At 39.9% G+C, this 24,770-nt stretch overlaps 1 protein-coding gene across 3 annotated transcripts in view; it reads left to right on the top strand.

Moving 5' to 3' along the window:
- The window catches only part of ZNF704 (zinc finger protein 704), a 101,656-nt gene extending 80,817 nt beyond the window's left edge, over positions 1–20,839 (top strand). For 2 of the 3 annotated variants that reach the window (XM_053934975.1, XM_053934985.1), the window contains 2 exons: positions 2,523–2,617; positions 4,188–7,190. In XM_053934975.1, the coding sequence (XP_053790950.1) occupies positions 2,523–2,617; positions 4,188–4,299 (207 nt within the window). In that variant the 3' untranslated portion in view covers positions 4,300–7,190. Of the gene's footprint in view, positions 1–2,522; positions 2,618–4,187; positions 7,191–19,283 lie in introns of those variants that run through there. The other variant, XM_053934993.1, reaches the window with a different exon arrangement.
- The last annotated feature ends 3,931 nt before the right edge of the window (positions 20,840–24,770 follow it).

The following is a 24,770-nucleotide window of genomic DNA, read 5'->3' as shown; positions in this document are numbered from 1 at the left end:
GGGTCCCTTCCAACTCAGGTTATTCTGTGGTTCTGTAATTAGGGGAACCTCCAAAGCCCTTTGTGCTCTGAATCATGCATAGGTTAGATTCCAAGGCAGGTGGGAAATACACTTTTTCATACAATTTTTTGAAGATAACTTTGCAGGTGAAAGGTTGAATGTTGGAACAGTTATGAGCCATTGTGAGATGTTGTTCCTTACAAGAAGCAGAAAGGACAGACCGATTGCTCTACCAGTTCAGGCTGAATTAGGAGAATAAAGCAGCCACACCCTAGGGATGCATGAGGAGAGTGAGTTAAATGATTCAAATGGGATGAGCCATGGTGAAGTCCATATGTCTTGGTACTGGAGGACTTAACATAATGACTATGTACTTCCACTTCTATATAATGTATGGTAAAAGTCTTCCTGAATGTCAATATGATCTCGACTGTCTGATGCTTACTTATATCTGCCTGCTATAAGACACAAAAATGTTGAACAGGCAAGATCTTTGATAATCTGATGTTTACAGATGACAAATCTTCTCTCAAACCACAGTTCCCCCCCCAGGAGTTGTAACTGGAAACTCCAGGTCCTTGATTCAAACAAACAGTGTTATTTCACTCTGCATTAGACAGCGCTTCAGACATGAAAAGCCTCCAAGAGCAAGGATTGCCTTCTCAGGGCTTGCTCTTAATCTGCTCTTAGTGTTCCCTGTAGAGAGCATCTGACTGGTATTATTTAGACCTGCTACAAAGCCCATCAAAATACACTAAAGCTCAACTTCGGCGCTGTGTAGCTGCCTTGGTGTGCCAGTCTGTGGAACCATCGTGCAGAGACCCTCCCAGGAGAATGCGAGGGAGGAGTCTGCATGCTGCAGTTAGTGCTCCAGCCTGATCTCTGTTTGGAAGTAAGCAAGATAATTGCTTATAACATAGGAGGCCATCCAAGTACTCTTCTGTTCAATGACAAGCAGCTAATATATTGAGTGTCACTTACTAGTGGTACACATAGAATAATTTCTGTTTTTTAAAATGTTTCTGAACCCTAGCACAATGACTGGAGATCTCTGGTTACTGGTAATGACTGGAACAGTACAGTGTCTGGTGAATGTCAAATACTACAAAAGTGCTATTGCTTTGCATTTTATCTTCAGTGTTTCAACCATTCTTTGGTAAAACAAGGAAAGTGGTTGATAAAAATTTGGAAAAAAGTAGCAGAGAACAAGCTGCCCTTAGTATTCTGGAGGGATAGAACAAAAGGAGCTAATGTGGTCTTTGGATGTACAAAACATGGTAAGCTGGCAGAGAGAGAAGAAATGTCTTCCAAGTTTTGCAGGTATATTTTGTATATCAGTAATGGTCTTAAGTTTGTTCAGCGTGTGAGCCACATACGCAGTTAAATCAAAAATTTATCTCACTACTAGCCAAGCGTAAAAGTTGAAAGTGTCTGCACTCAATTACAAGCATTCGTTTTTTGCTACTATGGAGTATCTTTAAAATAGACTTTGTATCAAAAATGAAAGCACTTACAGTAATTCTCTTCAACTGAGGTCAGTCAGTTCCCTCTCTTCCAGATATTGTAAAACTTGAAAAGGGCAGGAGGGAAAAGTCATAGCAGTGCAGAGAACTATGACCCTATCTGCAGTTCCTGGCAGCAGGAGGCTGACTGTGCACTAGATGCTACATTCAATGTACAACAAAAAAAAAGAGTGTTCAGAATTTTTTTCTGGTATTTTAGATGTAAAGTGGTTGTGGCCTTCACACAGGAGCAAAATAAGACCATAGTAAAATAATTTAGGTATTATTTAAGGCCAAGCTTTATGCCATGTGATCACTTGAATGATGTTGCCAAGCCTCATGCTCATGTAGGAGACTTCTTTGAAAAGTCTCAGAAGACCAAACAACACCCTTCCCTTGGAAACATTTACAAAGAGGAGACCTGCTGAGAAGGTTTACTGTGTGGAGTAAGGAGATACATTTTGTTAGCAACTTTGGTCAGAAGGGCTGCACTGTGCTCCCTGCCTGTTAGACCTCGAGGGGCCCCACTGTGAGTGCTTTTCAACAAACCCTCTTCTCCAAGGGTGTCTCTCCACAAAGAGTGCCAAGTGACAGGAGCAACAAGTGAAATCCCTTTTTTTCATAGAAGATTGTTGGTATTGATCTCAGCACAGGACAGAGTTTCTTTTTCCAGTTACTTTCTTTGCTTAAATAGGAGAAGGTTTTCATAAGAGCTATTCAGAGTTTTTAAATAAGATTGAATGTGTTTCTTGTAGTTTCCAAAACCTGCAGTGATGTTCATCCATATTTTGGATTGCTCTAGGAGGATGACTGGAAATACAGGGAAACAAAGAGAAGCTACTCTAATATACCTAATGCTAAATAAACTTCTCACTTAATTACATTTGTATGTTATATAATCACCTTTCCTGGGTATCCTTGTCACCATGCAGCATAATTTGCATTTTCTTGGAAAAAGTATTTATACTGCATTCACATGTGTATGTTATTCATAAGCAGCTTTTTTGTCTGTATTGACAGGTCTCACCAACCCATAATCGTCCTGCAGGGAGTGGAGAGCAGAAACAGTCCCACACAGTTCTTTCATCACCGCCTAGAGTAGCATTTGGCTTGAGGTATGGGACCATTAGCTCCTGCTGACACACAGCCTCACAGCTGGGAGGGTATTCAGTGAGTGAGTTGTCAGTGGCCAGAGAATCAGAAAAAGCCCACCACCAGCCCTGATTGCACTTGTCAGGCAGTCTTGCTAGAGCTCTTCAAAGTAAATATTCAGAACCTATTTTTCCCTTCACTACCATCCAAGGTAAAGTTCAGCTGCACTGTCTGGCTTTGTGCTTTTCCCTGAAAGGCTGGACTATCTTATGTGTTTATGTCAGTCAGAATGGCATTTGGCTACAATTGAACTGTAAGAAACCCTGTCTTACAATAAATTAGATTAAGGCAAAGCTTTTTATGCCTTGTCTTCCTAGACATAAGCTGCATTCATTACCACTAAATTTAACTGATATTTGACCAGAATTTACTTTTAAAGTGTTCAAAAAGTTTGGTTAAAAAAATCATACTGTAATGCTAAATTTCTTACAGTAAAGAAACTCCTTATTTCTCACAGTCCTAAAGGTGACTGTACTCTAAAATGAGGCAAAAAGAAGATTTCATGCTTTTCATTTTCTTTATGACTCTCAGATCATTGCATATGCTACAAACCAAACTTGGGATCTTCCCAATTCATGGATTGTGCCCATTCATTAATGTTCAGTTACCAGAAAATATGTGGGTATGCAAGAAAGGAATCCTGTGTGTGACATGCAACATGTAAAACAAGTATTAAACAGTTCTGTTGGTACAGTTACTTTATTTAAAGATTCTGGGACAGATGGCATTGCAGTAGTTAACGTTGGATTGCTTGGTGAAGCACTGCTCCTCAGATTTGCTGTCTTGCTGTGTGTTGAATATAAAAAAATCCATTGTAACAGTTACTTGGATCATTTTCTAAACTTGTGATCTTCCAAGTGTGGTTGTAAGATAGAAAACAGGACAATTATTACAGCTTTAAAAACAGGTGCTGTCCACCTTGCTGACTTTGGGGACCACAGAGAAGGTGCTATGAGTGAGAGCAAGGGTTAAAACTTCCCACTCACTTTGTTGTTTTTCAGTCAATGAGCTCAGAGCAAACTGCAGGAAGGACCAGGAGCTGGTAGCTTGTCTCTGCTTTGGCATAGCTGATACCTGTTGATGGTCAAGGTCTGCTGCTCTGACCTATTCCAAATATTTTACCACAGCTCTGCAGCACTTTAGCCTGACATGGCCTAGCCTGTATTGTGGAGCAGCTATGACTGCCCATTACAGCTTGGCACTTCATGAGGCTGAAGTATAATTTACTAAGTCCAGGTTTAGTTGCTGGCTAAAGTCAGGGCAGTATGTTCCTGGGATCACCCTAGGAGCTCAGCAGCTGCTGCAGAAGCTGTGGAAGTCAGGTGAGGAGAAGGCCTGGTCCCTGAGAGTGACAGAGTCATGGCCATACATGTGTCTGTCACTTCATCAGCTGGAATGAAAACAGCCCAAATCCCATGAAAGGCCATGTGTTCTCTGCCTCCTGCACTACATTGAGTTTGTTGTCCTGGTCTTAGGGTGAAAAGCTAAGCTACTAAAGCATCTCGTTAACAAGCTTCCCTTTCTCTCTGACAGGAAGCCTAGAGGGGAGGGGAAAAAGTGTCGGAAGGTCTATGGGATGGAGAACAGAGATATGTGGTGCACTGCCTGCCGGTGGAAGAAGGCCTGCCAAAGGTTCATCGACTAACGATTGAAATGATGCAGAGGATTTGGGGAGGGGGAGGACAACAGCAGAAGCAGATTGCTGCAGCTGCACTGTATCACTTCCCATGTTCCCCTCCATGTGGTGTTGGGGGTTTTGGTTTTTTGGGGAGGTTTTTTTTTTGTTTGTTTGGGGTTTTTTTTTGTTTGTTTGTTTGGTTTTTTTTGTTTTTTTTTTTTTAAGAGCTTTGTATTTCAAAATGAAGCACTTGTAGCCAAGGAGAAGCACTAATTAAAACCTGTGTGGAGCAATAGAGCAAAAAAAAAAAACAAAAAAGCAAAACCAAGAAGACCACACAACAAAATTTGTCTGAGTAAGTGTGGAAACCAGAGCAGCTATTAGTGTTCTTCTGTAAAAAAAAAAGGAAAATATTAATTATTTTGCTAATTCTGTGAGCTGCTTGCTCCCTCGGATCATTTTTAACCATTTCAGTCTTTCTGCTGTGAACGTCTGTATTTGCTAAACTGAACAATTTTTCTTTTCCTGAAATGAAGATCTCTTTTTGAAAGCTTTCTAATAAACACTTCAGAGTCATATAAGCTACAGTTTTCTCAACAAAAGCTGTACTAAGACTGGAGACTGCTAAATAATTCTCCTGATACAAATGATCATGATTATATTTTTGAAAAGGGCATGTGGGAAAGAGTTGGGATTTTAATTTGATTGTTTATAGGAGAAAAGCAAAGCTGATTTTGCAAGAAGGACAAGCAGCACTCCTGGAAGTTTTTTAAAAGAGGCACAGACCAGTGGAGTGGAACAAAGTAATTTAAGTACCAAATTGGATTTTGATCCTCTAGAGGAAGAAAAGCAGCAATGGCAACTCACCAGCAGATACTGTCACGAGAAGTCTGAGGGAAGAAATACGGTGATGCTTGATTGAAACCCACAAGAAAGTAAGGGGGCTCCAGTAGCTTTTCTTATTACTCTCCCCTTTCTGAGGGGGGATGAACAGTTGGACCAGCACAGCTGTTGCTGCAGGAGGCCTGTGAAGAACTGGTAATTGCAGCCACTAGGATTATCTGTAATACCTAATTCAGGGAAATGATCCAGCCCAGCAGTTCTGCTTTTGCTTCCTTTTCTCTTATTTCAGAGATTGTTGTTAAGATAATGGTTCGTTCTGTTTTTTCTTTTAAAGTTACTAAGATTTATTTGATGCAAAAAATTGGTAGAGAAAATACCCTCTTTCCACAACATCATCTCAGAAAAAGTACAACAGCAAAGGAGCAACATATTTGTGGTAAAAGACCATTTCTTAACTCATTTTGATACATGAATTAACGACTTTCTCTATTTGCAGATTGATTGATTTGGGTATTTCAGTTTCTCTGTCCATTAGGAAGTATACACTGGAATGTGGCAACCTGGTGTTCTGTGTCCACTTGTATCAAATTACTGTTAATTAATTATTATTTCAATGCAAAAATAAAGGAAGGATTTACTAGGAAGTGAATGTATATGGCGAAATAATACTTGCCTGTTAAAGAAAACAAGACACTTTAAAAAATCAAAGACACAGAAGCAAAACTTTGTCTATTAATAGAGGCTGAAGGGCCACAAATGCCTGGGTTATTTTTTTTTTCACATTTGAACATTTGAACCAATTGAAATTAGACCAAATCTTTTTATATTTTTTTTAATTGTCTAAGCTGGCTCATTCTCATAAGAGGACTTTTAAGTATCTAAACAACTTTCTAAAATCTGGTCCAAAGTTCACTTGATAGCTTTATTAAGTGTGCAGCACTGCTTGTATCTGTGTAAAAGCACAAAATAACAATGCAGTTGTTTGGAATAGAAACTGTGGATTCCATAGGGAAGCAGTGAAAAGAAGAATCCATAATAGGAGCTACTGAAGGTTATCATCTGATTTTCTGTGAACAAGTTAATTGGGCAATCAGGTGCCTAATTTGAGCATGCTATTTCTGCAGTTATTTACAAATTGTGTAATTTACATGCACAAGTGGCAAGATACACTTGCATGCATGCAGTTACTTGGTTTTTTGCCCAATTGTGTTCTCTAAGTCACAAAAAAAAAAAGAAAAACAGACTCTGAAATCCAGTAAGACCCTGAGATATATACACATATGAGTGTTTATGAGTATTTTTGTATGTGTGTGTGTGTATATACATGTAAAACTATATATATTATATAGTTTTATATGTGTATATAAAATCTGAAATTAACAGGGAGGAGAAAGGTTGTTTTCTTTACAAATAGAAAAAAAAAAGACACTAAGAGTTAGTGGTTATACTGACCTGTATTATCTTCTTTCCTCTCAGTAAAACATGGATTTTCTTTACAAGTTGTATTTAAATACCTCATAGTAATTCACAGACATTTCATCTTCAAACACTGGGCTTGCTGATGGTGTACTTACTTTGATAAAACTTAAAATTTGGGATTTTCCCAAGATATTCATGCCAATTTGTTCCCCACATTTTAAAAGCACTCCAAGACTATAAAGCATTCCATAATTCGACTGTTGGACTAACAGTTTTTGCCTATATATTTGTTGTTCACCTCCTTTTTGCTTTGGTGAATTTTTTTGAAAATAATGTATCAGATTGTATATTGTTTCTATAATGTCATGGCATTGTGAGCAATTTTCCCAAGGGCACTTTACGAATTATTGTAATAAGATTGTTCTTTATAAATTTCTGCACAGAAGAATGGTTTTGTTGCCAGACCAGATTGCCCTCTGGTACAAATTGAATATAGATTACATAAAGGACTAAAGCCACAAACCATCAAAACTGGAGAGAAAGTTGGTGTTAACGAGTCAGAAGGTATTAATAAATCCTGCCAGGACAAAGCTAAATTACCAGTATTTTTACTCAACCTTTAATCAGTGTTTATATTAAATCAGTTTTGGATCTTACGGCTGTGGCATTTTGGTTCATAGTAGGCACTTGTGGAGGTGCCGTGTCTGAAGCAAGGCCAGCGATAGCGCGACAGCCCAGAGCGTTCTGCAGTCACTTTGTGCTTTGAGCTCCCATTAACTCATGTTGCACGAGCAGTTCAGCGCCTGCCGAGATCCCCTCTGTGATCCCTCACACAGCCAGCAAGAGCAGAAGTGTCAGCTAAGCCGTCCTTCTGCTGGCAGTACTGATTGTAATCTGGAGTAATCGCTTCCATTTTTCAGTCTCTTGCTTCTGTGTTGCTTTGGGCTGTGTCGCTGTCCTCCTAACACCTGATTTATCTCACACTTCTGCACTGACCAGTCCAAAATAGTCAGATTTCTTTGTTTTCCTGAGGAGGAGCTAGCCTGAGTGCTGTGGTCATTTATTGTCATCCCTACATGCCAGTTGCAGTTTTTGGTTTCTCTCTGGGTCATTGTCTCAGACCCCCCAAGAGAAGTCAGAAGGAATGTCTGGAACGCATCATGCAGTGTCTGTATGCTACAGGGAATTGGATGGGGGTTCATCTATGTCAAGAACCAGAACTTGATATAAACATGTAAGGATCTATTTTATTGTTAATAGCATTGACATTGGTAACAGAAATTGCCAGCATCAGTATCAGAGTGGAGATCAACCATACTCATCCCAAATATTTTTCTTTAGGAGTTTCCTTGTTAAAACAAAGCTATTTCCTGATTCCCCATTCACCCATCCCCCAAAAGATCTGGAAAACGAGGTAATTTTAGAAGTGGGAAATTTTAATGGCAATTTTTAATATTGACTGTGCTCCAGCTGCTCCTCTATGAAGCTATTGAACATTACAGCTCAGATCATAGTTCATAAAAGAGTTTCCACGCAAAACAATGTGCCTGATTCTCTAGTGCCTTGCACAAACACAACAGGATATACAAGATGCAAAGTGAGTAAAACTTCTTCTATTCCAATTTGCAAGTTTACACTTTTAACCAATACCAGTCATCACCTAACACATACCTGTTGGCAGGTCAGCCCTGCTTGTGTGAGTAAGCTGAGCAGAATGCCTGTCTGTCAGATTACTTTTCCCAAATCCTTAGCTTGGTATGAATGTTAGCTATCTAATTATCTACAAATTCCTTGCAGCCATTGGCTATCTTTATTCCTTCTCCCTTTTGGTTTTCACAATAATGGCTAGATAGGCAGCACAACAGGAGGTAAAGCTTTAGCCAAAAGCTCTTGTAGAACCTGCACGATAGATTCCAGCACCATGCAATGTCCCAGATGTTCTTGGCACTAATTTCATTTTGTCATTCATTCTGATGGTTCATTGGGATGGTTCTCTACTGCTTATTGTGATCTGGGACCAGCTAAAATGGCCCTGTTGAGAATCCAGGACAATCGCTATAGGTGTCACACTTCAAAGTGATTTCTTTCTTGTGCTGCCTGTAAATGTGTTGCAACATGATCTCGGAAGCAGGACATGGAATTAGAGGCTTGCTAGCCATTTGCAGAGAAGTTGGAGGTTGCCAGTGAGGCTTCCTTCTATTGGTTCAAGGTTAGAGGCATCTGCTGGAGAAGGTTGTGCTGCGCCTTTCCTTAGAAATATTTTGATACGGCAACATTTGTAAAGCCTCATGTTGATCTTATATTTTATTCAATCTTCCTGTGAGGTGGTAGCATGCATGCAGTTTGGGCTTTAATCTGCATTTGTCAGGTTTTTCTAGTACATAACCAGGCAGGTATAGGTTATCATAGTATTAGATATCATTGTATTAGATTTTATTCTAATACAAGTTCAGCAGAGTTTTATGGCACCTTTGGAAAATACCTAGATGGAAGTCATGGACAGAAATCAAGCTGAGCATTTAAATACACTCTGTCTGCTAGATGGGAGCAGCTTTTCTTTGCATCCATATGGAGCTGGAAAATCTTAACAGACAATGTACACCTTGAGAGTGCCCATTTGAACTTGAACTTCTCTTTCCATCTTGGACTACAGTGCTTTCACATTGCTCTCAGTCCTATCCAAATGTGGGATTTAAGGAGGTGTGTGTCTCCAATTGCAACTTTTTGAACTTATTCCTCAATACAGAAAGCACTCATCATGTTCTTTGTGCTTCACACAGACCATTTGTAACAGCAATACAGAAGGACTCTGGGAACAGGGAAATCAGCCTTTTTCAGATGGCACCAGCCAGAAGAAAGTACAGGCTGCTCTGGTGTTTGCTCACATTCACAGCAAGAATTTATTCAGCTGATGAAATAGAATAGATAAATTTAGTAACAAGCTGGTGTTTTGCTGGTTTTTGACACATCTTAACACCTAGAATTTTCTCCTTCTGTATTTGAATCTGAATGTGAGATCTCTCATATACCCTTGAGGGAAATTAATTTAGCAATATAAATGTTCTTTCAGTATTAAATCAGGATTCTTTATGTAATTAAATTCTAAATATGGGCTTGAACATTCTAAAATGTTTGAGTGTTGGTATTTACTGCTTGCTAATTCTCTTTAAAAATTCAGGTTTGATTCTGGAGTCCTTAACATAGTATCACATACAGCATCAATTAATATATGATGTTTAATGGCAATGGCCAGATAAACAAAAGTTACTAAAATGTTTGTAAAAAGCTCTCTCTGGAAGATATGAAAAAAGAAAACAGTTGAAACAGATTTCCTCAGGGAACGTGAGAGGGCTGTAAAGGCAGGATGCGAGTTTGTTTGAATGGAAGATGTCTAACAAAATTATTTTTTTCTATTTTTAGGCAAAATGAAAAGAGCAATATGTCACTACTTGAATTATTAAAATTAGAATGAAGCACTAATTGATGAACATGATCTTACTTAATGCTGTAGCTTAGGAAGTTCCAAATACAAAAAAAAAAAAAAAGTTACATAAAAATACAGAAAATTAGCTTAAATCATAACCTAATTATAATGTAAATCTATACAGTTGTGTAAATCTTTTCAGGATCTAGTGTAAATATAAGGGCTTCTTGTCTACAAAGTTGCTTGGTCAAAACATGCTTTGTCTGTAATTGCATTACTTCTTACCAAATGATTTCAGCAAGCAAAAAAGCAGTATGTCAGCATGATATCCTGGAGAGTTGTGTACTGCACTTTGCAAAGGGCTAGTTCTACATGAAATTAAAAGAAAACATGTCATCACATATTTTTTGTCATATCTGCAAAGGTATCAGCTTCAGTAAACCCAAGGTTTTGAATTGGGCTGTCTAGGATTTTGAAATTCCACAAGTTTTGCAATTTCTCAATTTTGCTGTATTTTTACACAGAAAAATCATATTTGATCCTTAATAATCTTTTCCTATCAATTCTTTTTCCTGTGTCCAGGCACTCTGTCTTGCAACTTCCCAAATGTGTATAGTGAAGTGAATAAAAATCAGCATCTTCAGTATTAGTAACTACAAATGTAAATAGCATTTACATGGTATCAGAATTTTTAGTATCAGTGTTTAACTGTAGTAATTAATTTTTAAAGTGATGCCAACAAATCTTTCAGGGAAGGGGAGCACATAGTTTGTAAATTACAAAGTGCAACTGCACAGACATAGAACTGCTGGTATTTCAGGAATAATATGTAGGCTTAGGTTTATCAGAGCACTTGAGTATGTGTTTACCTCCACCTGTGGAGTTTCTTGATGAGACTCCTCGTGCTCCTAAAGTTTGGCACACATTTTTGAGCTCTTCTGAAATCAGGCCTTGGCAAGAGCAGATACTCCTATAGCTTTGTCTGAAATATGCACTTTGTGGGACAATCTACCTTTTCCTGGATTTATGCAATTTATCTTGTGTTAGGAGACCAGACAAATTTACAGAATTTTTTTATTATGGTTTTTTGTATTGCAGAAGGGAAGGTGAAAAAGATACAAGTTCAGCTGTACATTTCAGCATGTGAAAGCATTGGTTAAGTTGTAAAAGGTGTGTATTTGGCATCAAGCTCAAAGAATCCTACTTGAGCTCACTGAAAAAAAATACATGATAAGCAAGTCACATTAAATAAATTTCACTTGTTCCATCTGTATTTCCTGTACACTCAACACTCCTCCAGGCAACTGGAGGCATAGGAGCTATGAGTATGCAAGGAAATAAATGAGTTTACCTAAAAACTTTAGGAATACTATGTTTTTAAGCCACAAATGATGTTGCCTATGTGTGATTTTTAGTGTTAGAAGAAAATAGACAGTAGCCTTATTAACCAGGTGCAATACTTAAAAAGGGCTAAATTAGGGAAACGAGTGATGCGTCTGTACATCACTGCAAGCATGCGCTCTCTGAAAATGAACTTTTATAGCACTGGCATCTTAATACCTCTCTGAAATTATAATGTTGGTATAATTTTATAACTGCTTATTATACATCATGAAACAAAATTTGGGAATTCCTAAGAATCAAAAGGAGGAGGGAGAAATTGTAAATCACATAGACTAGTGGTATTTTATTTTCCATGACAAAAGTATACCAAAACACCTTTACAAAGCCATAAAAATTCTGGATTATTGAAAGAAAAAAAAAATCTACTCCCCTTGGTTACAGAGATAGTTTAGTCTGAAATTTTCCTTGATTTGTCTGTTGCATTTTCTCAAAGTTTTGGGTTTTTTTTTGTATTCTGATGGTGAAAACATTCTTAAATTTACCAGTGTTTGGCTTGAATGGTATCATTTTGAAAACTTTTAAAATTGAGTTCTTCATGATACTGTGCAGTCTGAATGAGATCATGCAACATGATCTGCTCCAGCTTTAGTAGAGAGTTCATATAAGCAGAAGATTACAGGAAAATATTGCATTGAGCATTCATTGTTCAGTCATTAGAAAGATCTGAACAATCAAACTAAAAGCTCCACTCACATATTTCTTCTCTCCATCTGCACTGCAGGGTTGATGGAATACAGGCTGCCACATGTATCTGGCTATCTCACCCCTGTTCGGGGATTTTTTTTTTTTGCTGATAAATAATGAAATACAGTTCAGAGAGATCTTCCCATCTTTCTTACTGTTTTTGTCTTGTGCTCTGAGTCCAGAATTAACTGAAAGACAGAAATAATCAGGTCTGTTGAACAGAGACTAGTTTGATTCTTTCCCTGTTTGACAGACTTCTAACAAGGGGCCAAAGTACAAATACAGAGACAATAGCCAAAAGGGGCTTGAGCCTGAAAAAGACCTGAAAAAAATTGCTCACAATTGGATCCCAGTAGGAGGAAACTGGTCGTAAGCAGTCAATTACAGAAGTTCTGTAGTTGTTTTTTGGTGTTTTGGGGTCTTTTTTTGTGGATTACAAGTCTGGTAAAATGCAGATCACATTGTAACAAGCTGAGCCCTCTAAGCAGTACCGGTTTTCTCAGGAAAGTTCAGTTATTCCCCTTCACAGCTTTATTGACCAGGGCTGTTCACACAGGTAACGAAGAACAAAGGCACGTGGTTTTCCTCTGTGTACTTCCCACTGGGATTGGGAGTGTGAAATTGTGAATCTCCCTTTCTGAGGGCTTGAAAATTGTGCATTCAGCTTTGTGAGAGGGATGGATACAGTGGATACCTCTGCACATGTGCAGGGCTCTTGGAAGAGTTTCTACTAATACCAAAGTGGCAGTACTCTGGATGTGTTACCTAGTGACAAATTTAAGAGCTGTTAGGCTGTGGTATTCAGCCTGTAATCTATTCTATACCAGCCCCAGGGAGAAGGGGGTTTCTCAGTATGGGATCCAGGATAGCCAGCCCAATTTGAAAGGAGTCCACACCACCATAGTCCCTGTGCTGTTGGCTCAAGTGCTGCCTTTGCTGTGTCCACCTAGAGGGAGGTTGGTTATCATGTGCATTCATGACATGTTCATAGTACAGAACACTCTTTTGAAGAAAAATAATCTCTTTTTCAGCTATTAAAATAAAACTGGGGGATAGCTTTGAAGTTACAGAAAGTTGCTGAATGAGTCACAGCATTGTCAGACTTTGAATCAGGCATGGTTGTTTCCCTCCTTCCAGAGCCATGCTGCAGCTCCCTCGGGGGCTCTCACAGAGCCCTGGAAACTCAACCAAGTTTTTCCCAAACATTTGCTGGGACCCAGCACTGAGCCCTAAACAAGTTGGACCCCCAGGTAAAGGAGGCTCTTTCCAGCTCTTTCCCAACTCTTAGACTACCTAAGTTAGTGTTTCATTAGTAGACCTTTGTAAAGGGGACATTGCCCCATTGCTTGCCTCTGGCATTTCAAATCCACTGCTGCATTTGCAAGGAGCCAGACATTATCTTGCTCAGTCACGGAGTTTGGGAATATTATTTTATATTTAGACCTCTGCATCTTGCATCAGGCTGCAGTTCCACAGCAGATTAAGGTGACATAAGCTTGTGCTGCTGTTGAAAAAGCTCTTCCTACCCTCAGCAGAGGCATTTCTAGAGAGAAGTTTCCTGAGTTATGCTGGCTTGAGCCAGTCCTGTTAGTGTAGGTCTGTATAAAATGCTAGATCGCTTTTGGCCTGCTGGGTCTGTGGCCCTGCTCTTCCATGGGGCAGGCATGGTAATGTTGCCTTTACCCCACTCTGTTTTGTCTGGAGTCTCATTAAGGACCTGATCTTGCACATACCCCTACAGCATTAAACTCAGGAGAGCTCCACCTATGGCTGGTGGCATTGATTTTGGTATGAAATTAAATATATGGGGGAAAAGAGGAATTAGATCAATAACTATACGTGCAACGAGTCTTAAGACTGCATCTTAACTGCTCCATGATTCTGCTAAGCAGGTATTGGAGGAGTTAAGGGATGTGAAAAACAACCTTAACTGGATCTTGTTCCTCCCTGGAGCCAGTCTGGAATTATTCACAGTAATCTTAGGCCCTGCGAGGTTCATTAAGGGGCTGGGAAGTCATGACCTCTGTAAATCTCTGGGTTACAGAGAACCAGGGTATACTTCTTACCCAGACATGGTAACAACTAGGAATGATCCTCAGCTGCTTTGCTAGTGCAGAGTTTTAGCCTCTTTTAATTACAGCTTCAGTTTAATAGTGATGAGAATGCTGGGCAGGAGGTAAAGGGTCATCAGGTAACTGAAGAAGGAGGACCATCAGCATCAATTGCACCATGGGTTTTTTTAACTCTCTGAAAAAGCAAGCATGTTTCTTGTCACTTGCTATTCATATTGTCTCATGTAAGGAAAGTATTTCCATCGCAGAAGGGGGTGAATTTAGCACAGGGTAAGCAGCTGTAGGAAACTAAAAACCCAATTGCCTAGTTTTTATGAGTAGAGGATTTCTAAAACATTCTGCATGCAGAAGACAGCAGTATTTATATCCACACATACTTTTTTCTTGCTTCAGTCACAAAAGAGAAATACCTGCCTGCATACATTGTTCTTCATTTGTTTCCTATCAAATCTTGTTTCAGAGAGTAAAAGTAAGTTCAAGTTCTTTTTTAAAAACATTTTTTCTGAATTATTATTTTTAGAACCAGAGCATTTCCTCTTTCACTTCAGTGTAAAATTACAGAGCTTTAATTTGCTATGCATCGCACTTTATATAATTTTTTCACTTTTTGAGCCATGTGTTTTTGATACACAGAACAGTAAAGATTTTATTAATCTAGTTTTAACTTGAAATTAACCATGAAACTAAGATGTTTTTATAAAAATGGAAGTTCCCTAAAATATAGTAAATAATCTGTTTGGGTCTGAGACATTTTTTAATGATACATTGAGAAATATTATAGCTTCTGAAATTATTTATCATTTGGTAAATTCAATACATTAATGGATATAATGGTTTAAAGTGGAATGTGAATGAGGAGGAGACAAAGTTCTAGACAGTAGGTTTCCTTATATGCAAAACCTGCATTAGTTTAATTGATAAAGGTTTAAAAAACAGCCTAATCTAGTTTAAAGAAGTGTGAAACTGTTTTAATAGGCAAGTTTAAAATGCCAGGAGCTGATAGAAATTTGGAAATTATTTTAAGTTAAGCACCCAGGAGCCGTTTCTCCCCGTGCTGTGCAGCGCTGTGCAGTGGGCAGCCTGCAAAGCCCCTGGGTTCTGCAGGCAGGGAACTCGTGCCGGTACAAGGCAGCAGCAGAAGCTGTAGGAGAGTACAGATTTTCCTGCTTTAAACAGCTGTATTCCCAACTTGCAGGCCCACTGCCAGGTTGGCAATAGTATTTTCATTTGGTTTTTCCCAACTTCATCCCCACTAGTTTTGGGAACTAGTGTCCTAAAGACAATCCTTTTGTTCCTAAGTGAATTAATGAACTCTTCTTCCCTCTGGTTTTGGTGTTAAGCTTGCAGCACTCACACTATTGCACATAGTTTGTCATAATTTGTAGATGCCAGTTTCAGCATTTTAAACAAAAAACAGCTACTCTGCCCCAGCACAGAATCCTTTTAATCTTATGGAGCATGCTGAAAAATAAAGACCTTTTTGACTTTTACTTTGTCCAAATCTTTATTCCAAATCACACAAAGAAAAGTGAGGCAAACAAGGCACATGGCAGTGAAGAGGGGAGAAAGAGACAGCGATGCTCATTTCTTTCCCAGGGTGAATCATTCCTGGGCTCCCCTCTCCCAGGCTGAACATGTGTGTGCATGGACCATGCACAGCTTGGAAGTCATGTAAAATCCATCCTTACAAAAGCTCTTAGCTGGCCACCTCCCAGAGACCCCTGTTCCTTTTCAGAGGATTCCAAACATTCTGCTCATTTCTACATCCGTAGGTAAAAGTAAAAGCTACTTGCTGCTCCAATAGCCTGGGTATAGCTTCCTATTGGACTGCAAATGTATCATCTTGCCATTTTTAATCAAGCTGCAGTTCTTCCTGAAAAAGATGGGCATGATCCAGGTATTTGTGCGTGCTGCAAAGCTGGTATGTCCTTCCAGGGACCGCCAGGAGCTCCTGGAGTGAGGCAAGCACACTGCCAGTGGTGTGCAAGCCTTGAGCTTAGCATCAGTGGTGCATGTGCTGAAGAGAAGTGTGGACTGATGTCACCTGTCCGTCCCACCACAGAAATGAGGGCTGCACAGCAGAGCTCAGCTCTTGGAATTATGGGCCAAAAGCTTAAGCTTAAAACTTTTATAGTATACACTGGGTGTCTGAAAACTCAGTCCATGTTTGGCTGAGGAGCAAGAGCAGTGTCGGGCCCTGTCCAAGGTCGTGTTCTGTCAGGGAGCACAAATAGCAGCTCTGTGGCCCAACTGGTTGCTGTATTTCCATGCATGTTTGAAGGAAGACCTAGAAGAGAAGACTTGCAGATGCTATTCCTTAGCAGTCTGGTTTGATTCTGCCCTCTGGGGGCAGCCTGTGGGCTGGCACAGCACATTTAAATAAGGGGCTTCCACTTACAGTGACTTAGACATAGCAAAAAACTGTTTCTTGTAAGAAGCAGGTGCTCTTCTCATTCTTACAACATTAAAAACACACAACAAAATGCCACCATACAGACCTTTGTCAAATGCTCACAGCACCAGCAGCTGGGGAGAACTCAAGAATTCAGAGGACCTTGGCCATAACTCATCAAAAAGCCTCTGCAGTCTGTTGCCATTGAAAATCATTTAGTGCTGGATCAAAGCCATCCAGACTTGGCCCTGCAAAATTCCTCTGAGACTTTTGCTGTTATTTCATTTCAAAACAATTGTTAAAATCTTTATGTCAGCATGAGTCAATTCTGCCTGCTGAATCAAGAGTACTTCCAGTGGACTTCAGATATCTTGGGAATTATTCTCAGTACAAGTCAGGTCACTCCAAACATTCCAGTTGTTTTTCTTAAATTAGAAACATTTGCAAAATTAGCAATATGCATATTAATGCCTAAAAGTTGATGAAAGTAATTGAGTTAAGGTACTGAGAAGTATCTGCTTGCATCTGAAACTTTAAAGAATGACTACTGAATTTGTGATTTGTGAGCATGAGCTCCTGAGTTCTATCAACACACTAAACCAGCTTTGTACAGAGTAATTTTATAAAAATTGAGAAGGTTTGTTTTTTGCTCAAGTTGCTCAAGTAGTTCAGGTAATGAATAATTTGTTTCTGATCAATGCATTTTAGAAAGAGCAAATGTTATCCTCTTGCACTTCTAATATTCATTGTTTGTATGGAAAGAAAAAAAAAAAAAACTTTACTACTTTTCCATTTCCCAGTGAATGATCAGTTCACTAAGCAACAGGCAGTGTTTCTTGACTTTAGATTGCAAAATATGCTTAGATAATTTTTCTCTCCTCCATATGAATCTAGTTATATGAGATTCTTACCTTTTTCTAGCTTCAGAAATGCCTTTTGCAATTTCCATAGATACAGTTGAATAAAAATTGCAAGGAAGAATCTAAGTCAAATGCTAAGTAAAAATAAAGTACATGAAACAAACATGAAGATAAAGTATCATGAGAAAAGTCAATCCATTGCTGAATTAAATATTTATAGAACACATTGATTAGCAGAGAGTACTGATCTTTGTTAGAATTACATTTAGAAATAGACCACTGTGTTTTAGTGTCACAAGTGACAAAGGAATTTTTCTTCAGAAAAAGTGAAAAAAAAAAATTAAAATAGATCATTTAGACCAAGATTTTCTCAATTTAAGCCCATCCTGCCTGTTACATTACTGTTGTACGTTCAGGAATGCTCACGACAACAGACATTCCTCATGGGAAGCAGCTAGGTTCCAAAGTGTCAACTAAATAAAAGGAAAATGAGCAAACTCATAGGATTTTCTTAGTACTAGCTCAGCTATTACAAAAAATCGACCAAAAAAAATCCAAAACAGCAAAAAAGCACTACTCACTACTGAACTAGAATTTCAGAAGTTTAAAAGAACCATGTTTTGGTCTAGTTCACACACCATAGCTAAACCCAGGTTTCTGTTGGTTTGCTTGTTTGTCTTTTGGGGTTTTTACTTCTTAACCTGAAAGCAGGGTCTGTCATTACTGAGATGACCATGGTTGAATAGGAATCTCTTGAAATTTTAAAATACATGATTAGAGAAACAACAGACTTCAAATGAAAAATTACTTTAAATTATCTCAAAAAAGCAAAAAGAAGAGTTAATTCTCTATTTGGGAAATGCCATTCAGCTACCGTTAACTCACAGGCTATGTGTTTAACTGACATCCTGTAGCATTGTCAGCTCACATTTTTGTTAAAAGCAGATGGTGATTAAACTACATAGCTAAGGACCTCCCTTTGGTCTTCGTAAATGAATGTATACATACAAACTATGCATTTTCACACAGCTGCATACTGTATCTTGAATCACTTCAACCTTTCCCCTAGCTTAGAAACCCCCAAACTTCAGGAGCTGAAGGTGTTCCCACCTCCTTTGGCAGATATTTGTCTCCTGTCTTGTTTCTGCTCTCCAAAAACCTTAGCTGCAGGACAAAACAATGCTGAGCTGCACAGCCCAAGGAGCAGAGGGGCTGGGGGCTTGAGGCCAAGTCAAGGACCTGGCATGCTCTGGGGGACCAGTTTGGGCTCCCAGGCCCGACGTGGTCAAACAGAGGTGCAGTATCTGTGAAGCCTCTGCCAGAGCCGCTCCAGCCCCAGCACCTCTTGCACTCTGGCTCAGCATCCTGGAGCTGTGGCGGGTGAGCAGGGCCAGCAGCTGCTCTCACCTGCACTCAGCAGGAGTTTGCAGCCACACTCAGCCCAGCTGTGCCAAGAAGAGGCCACTGCCCCTGGGCTTGCAGAGGCCATCCTCCCCCTCGGGACAGCCTTTCCAGCCATCACGGGTTCCTTCTGACCATCCCTTCCCCACAGTGCCCTGCAGCACGTGGGAGGCAGGGATGGCTCCTCAGGGGTTGTGGTCTCACTGCTGAGACCTGCTGCCCCAGGTGATGCAGTGCCCAAAGTGCTCAGCCCTTCCTCCTAATCACTGGGGGACTTCAGGGCTAAAGGGGTGTGCAAGGGACAAAGGATCAGAGCTTGGGTTTAGTGTACCTTCTGCTGGAAGGGAGCAGGAAAGATGGAAAATGGATGTCTTGTTCTTGTAGCTGGTGTAATTAAATATGGGAAAAAGATACTGCATGCAACATTTCTTAGTTAAATTTTGAGTTGTCGCTGTAATATACATCAGCCCAGTCTACTCAATGAAGTGTGATTCTTATGCTTTATCCTACAGGAAGAAAGACCAAAAAAGTAGAAGTAATAAGAATATCCTTGCTTTAGACTAAAGCAAGCATGGACTCAACAACAAAGATTTTGTTTATATGCAAACTGTTTAGATATTTCATACCAGTATGAAGGCAGTCATAGTCTTATGTATCCAGAGATTTGCACTCATCTAGGTTATGTTAATTAAAAGTATTTTTGTGGTATGTATTTGTATTTGAGGGGCCAAGTCTTTAATTTTATATTCTTTACAAGAATTAGTGTGGTGATTTTGTTTTTCCATTTGCTGAGCTACCTGCCCATGCTAGTTGTTCATTTGCATAAAGAATATTTCCACTACTTCAGAGGTTTTTGGGTGGTTGTTTTCAAAGGGAACCTGCCCCAGAGGGTTCCACAGGATTGTCCAGCATGAGTGGGAGGCTCTCTGGAGCAGCAGGTCACCCTTACCAGGATGTGGCCTGTCACTGCAACAGAACACATGGATTCACTTGCCTGCAATCTGCAACTGCCCTGTGGGCCTGGGGTAGCTCTAGCTGCAGTCCCTCAAATCAAAGCTCTGACTGACCCTGTCAGTCCTTTGCTGTCACTTATATCACAAAGTTAACTTTTTACAACGAGGAAGAGCTTCCAACTCTGGCACTGATGGAAATACTGAATACTTTTAATATATATATATATATATATTTGGAAAGTATTTGAAAAGTGTTTTGTCTTTTTTTATACAACTTTTAGCCAAATAGAAAAATTCTGATTATTACTTCTGTGGATACTGTCCACCTGTAAATAAACTCATATATTCAGGTACATGAACCTGAAGAAAAAAATAATAAAGACTGTTCAGGAGCTATGCGCTTTGCTAGCTCCTGGTTCCTTTGTACATAAGAGGTAACTGTTTAAATGTTGGGCCGGGGTTTTTTTTAATTTACTTGTTGTTCCTCTAAAGAAAGAAGAAGAAAAAAAACTTTTGACTTCGTTTTCTCTTTTCTGAGTTAATACAAAGATTTTCTAACTTTTTACTGCAGAAATGGATAAATACCTGGTGCTAAGTGAATGTGAGTCAAACTGGCCATTGCAGACACACCAGTTAGAATGCACTTTTCCTGTGGCACACAATGTATTTTCTCAGAAGGGACCTTCAAAGGACTGTCAGATGTTTACATTTCTTCTTGTTGCCCCAAATAGTTTTGAATATTCAAATAGCTTCCAAAAATAAAGTCATGGTCCATAACTGATGCGACAAATCCTTACATTTAAGTATCTACAACAGCTTTGTACAAATACCATTTTAGAGATAGTTGAAATATTGGGCTTTCATACTTTGTAATGCTTTGATGTGACAATAAATATGCTGTTGCTATCTAGTCTAACTTCATTGTAGACCTGTAACCCCCTGTTTCTGGTTATGTCATGAATTGCACTGGCTTGAATTCAGCCAAATACTGACTGTTCAGCTGAAATATTCCGACTGTTATGATGTCCACAAAACATTAATTAAATGCACTTGTATCTGACTACCATGGAGTATGTCAAATTATTCATGTAATAAATCCCTTGTGTATAACTTTTGTTAGTTGTTTATGTGCACTTCAGTTCTTTCACAGCCATGAATGCCTGTGCATCAACCAAGGACCAGCTGGAGTCAGTCAGTGATAACCTTTGCATCGACTTTGTTATGAGCAGGGCTGATTTCCTTCCCTTTCATCAGAGGGCTGATGTTTACACACTGTGAGCTAAGATACACAGGACAGGGATGTTGAATTCTACGTTTTGCCCCTGTCAATTTGAAGTTCAGCCTTTAGCTGGTGACTCTGGTTTCCACTTCCAGGCTCATGCTGCTCCTCCTGATGCATTCTGCAAGCAACACTTCCCCCGTCCTGCTCCTGGCTGGCAGCTGGGGAGCAGCCTCCCTGTGCACAGCAAGGAGCAATCCTGACAGCAGAGGATTGTTTGGCCAGGATATGCCTTTGCCATGGTAAAGCTGATGAAGCAAGCTGGAGAGGCATCCCTGAAAAAAGGAGTAGTTTCTTGAAAAAGGGAGTAGTTTCTTGGGGGGGGGGGGGGGGGGGGGGGAAGTAATACCATTTCTGTCCAATTTCTTGACTCCCCTTCCAGCTTTGTTAGGTCATATTTAGATTTTCCTTTGGCTAATTCGTTCCTACCTACTGCTGCAATGCCAAGTCCAATATAAATAGCAAGGCTATTAAACTTAATGAGCGGTTTAATCACTCTTCTTGTGCTCGCATTTTCTTCCCTTCAAGCAGCACCTCCTCACCACACACGTGAGCACTCGGTCACCTCTCCAGCAAAGGAAATCCGTGAACAAACCTGTTCTCTGAGCGGAACAGCTCTGGCCAAAAGGCCCCGCCCTACTGCCCAACAAGAGGTCCCGGTCCCGGTCCCGGTCCCGGTCTCGGCAGCCGGGCGTGTCCCACCGTCCCTCGCAGCCCGCCCTGATCCTGCACTTCCAGGCACTGCTGGAGCGAGCGGCGCTCCCTGCAGCTGCTGTAGGAACAGCCGGCTCCCTTCACAGCCCCGTTCCTGCCACACAGCCCAGGTAATCAGAGCTGTCGGACTTGGATCACTGGAGTGGGGAATCCTGTGGCTGATTCTTGTAGATATAAAAAGGAAGGGATATGAAGTCGTATAATTGCCAAAGAAGCATTTAAATGATATTTCAGATTAAATTCCACTAATTAAATGCCACTTTAAGAGATAATAATCTCTGCTGTAATTGATGTTTCTGAAGACAGATGGGCTGTCTTCAGAATTAGACTTCTCATCATATTTTCTACATTAAAGGGATTCCATTTTAGACCAAGATTCAATACCTATGCTTCCCTCTCTCCACTCCTGCACAGGCTTTTTCTCTTTTTGATCCAGTTCTGCACTAAGACATGAATGACTACCTTAGGTGCATTTGGTTCAGAAATACTTCACAACCTCATGTACTTCCCAAAGAAAATTTTGAGACAGAATGATTCAGTCTCTACCTGCATCAGTAACTTCCTCTAACCTCATTTCTTGTAGTAAAATAATTCACTAGATTCAAATTTAGACTTCAAATAATCTTAGCTGCAAGAAAACAATTTCTGTTTCAATGACCTGTGCATTTTGTACTTTGCATGCTGCCATCATCCTGCTTTATGCTACTACATTTGAGACCTGTTCTCCAAATGTGGCCTTACAGAATCATTATGTTATAATATTACTTTTGATGTGAGGTCCTAATGGAAATCTGCTGCATCAGAAGCAACTTTTTAGCAATGCAAATATTGCTTAGAGAACAATAATATTATTTTGGTGCCCTTAACCGAACATATTATTTTCCAGTTTATTTGCTTAAACTGCCAACTTTTTTCTCCCTCTCCCACACACTCATTTCTATGATGCCAAGAAAAATATTTATGTTATAAAAATTGTTTGAAGGGTTTATAAAAACGGTTTGAAGGGAAGAAGCTACACTTCTCTTTTTGGTTTACAAAATAAAAAGCAAATATTATGCTAAGATTTATGTTCTAAAATTAACTTTGGAGAGGAAAAAGAATTTGCACCTTCCTGAATTATATTTTGCCTGTTTATGCCGAGAAGATACCACTGTGAACAGACACAGCTCTTCTCTTTTTTTTTTTTTTTCTTTTATAATTTCTGGGGAAGGAAAAGAGTTTTCAAACACATTTGTTTCATTGCAAGGCAAATGACAAGCAAATTTCTTATTACTCTGTCTCAGCTCTGCCTTGTGATACCTATTGTAAAGTCTTGCTCTGAGACAAGACTTCATTGAATTTTTTTCCAAGTTGTAAAAGTTATGGGTGGTGAGAAAGGGAAGAACCACTACCAAGGACTGGATTAAGCCACCAAGGTTGTTTTTAACCAAGCAAGGGCCACAGCTCCAAGTGTCTTGTCTGACTCTGACAATCACTAGTCCACCAAACATTCATTTCAGTATTTTTCATTAATATGTGAACATTCCCCTTTGGCTATTGGCTAAAAGCAAACTTACCCACCTTTCCCAGGCTTTTAAACTGTTAGCTTTGTAGGCTTTTTAGCTTTCCTTCTAAATACTATAAGCAGTATATATATATAAAAGATACATGTGATAGTATGCGTGTGTATATATATTTCAGAGATGCTTTTCACAAAATTAGTTTTCATAGTGACAACATCCAGAAAAAGGAGGGGAAAACTATAAATTAGCCCTTCTTAGAAAAGAGGAGAATAAAAATATGTGCAGCCTAAAACTATATTACATACAACTGATACCAAGAGCAACGCCACGTTTGTTGAAGCAGGTGTGAAGTGCACAGTCTCGAGATTGAGACACATTTTTTCTACGCATTCAGTGGAAGTAAAAACTTATCCCGTGCTGACCTCCTGTGGTACGTAAGGAATCTGCAGTCGCCAAAAATAGTCGCCAGAAGTCAAGAGGATGGCGAGGCCGGATAAATACCGGTTGGCTGGTCCTCCAGTCCCAGGCTGGGAACGCAGGGAACACAATGAGCACGTCCCAGAGAACACACATCCACGCGCCTTTAAACTTTGGTGTTTAACTCTCATGCACACAAAATCCTACAACTTACCCAATACTTAAACATGGTGAATGAATCAGGTAAAAATAGTTCCTAAATTTGAGAAGGGTTGATCTAAATTCCTTGCAAAGAAATACAAGCAGCTTTAGCTTGGACTCCTGTCCTTCTTGCAGGTCAGAGCTGTGTTTGTGTCATCGTCAACACTGAGTTATCTCACTGTGTACAAGGCATGGAGCATCCCTCTCTCACTACTTGTGGTTGAGAACATTTGACTAATTAATCTGTGGAAGGCCAAGTCTTTTGTCTCACTTCTGATACCTTTGCTGTTGTTCCATTCCCCACCAGCACGGTGCAGACCACAGCTGTCCAAGGGAGGTGATACACATGCTCTACAGCTCAATATTCACTCCTCTAAGGGCTTGCTCTCATCATTCAAATCACTCATTCCATTTAGGCTCCAGAGGATCAGAAAATGAGTCTGTAAGTGGGAATCCAAATATATTTAACACCTCATCTCAGTGGTGAGCCCATTTAAGGTCACAGGAAGCAGACACTACTAGCTCTGCCAGGAGTGAACTGTCAAAGCCTGAGGGCTGCAACAAAACAGGGTTATCATATTCTTACCCACCCTGAAATCCACTTGCACTAGGTACCCTTTCATTTTGGTACACCTATACCTGTCCCACTAGGCCTGCTTCCCCATCCCTGGGATACACCTCACCTACTCTCCAGATGATGCAGAGCATTCCCTACCCTCTCAGGCACAAGGCTCTGACCAACAGTGTCCATACAAGTGTTCAGTAAAAAGGGGGCTCTGAGTCCTACCTCAGAAGAGGGAACAAATTTATTCCTGCAGCCTTGCTCTTTTGTCACTGGCAGAAGCAGCAGTGTATAAAGCAGGCCTTCCCAGTGCACCCTCTGAAACCAGAGCACACGGAGGATGCCTTCATCTTACCACACAGCTGGAACTG

This window comes from Vidua chalybeata, chromosome 1, assembly GCF_026979565.1.
Source record: "Vidua chalybeata isolate OUT-0048 chromosome 1, bVidCha1 merged haplotype, whole genome shotgun sequence".
Taxonomy (NCBI): domain Eukaryota; kingdom Metazoa; phylum Chordata; class Aves; order Passeriformes; family Viduidae; genus Vidua; species Vidua chalybeata.
Note: the sequence above shows the minus strand (reverse complement) of the source record. Positions and strands in the feature narration are given on the sequence as shown.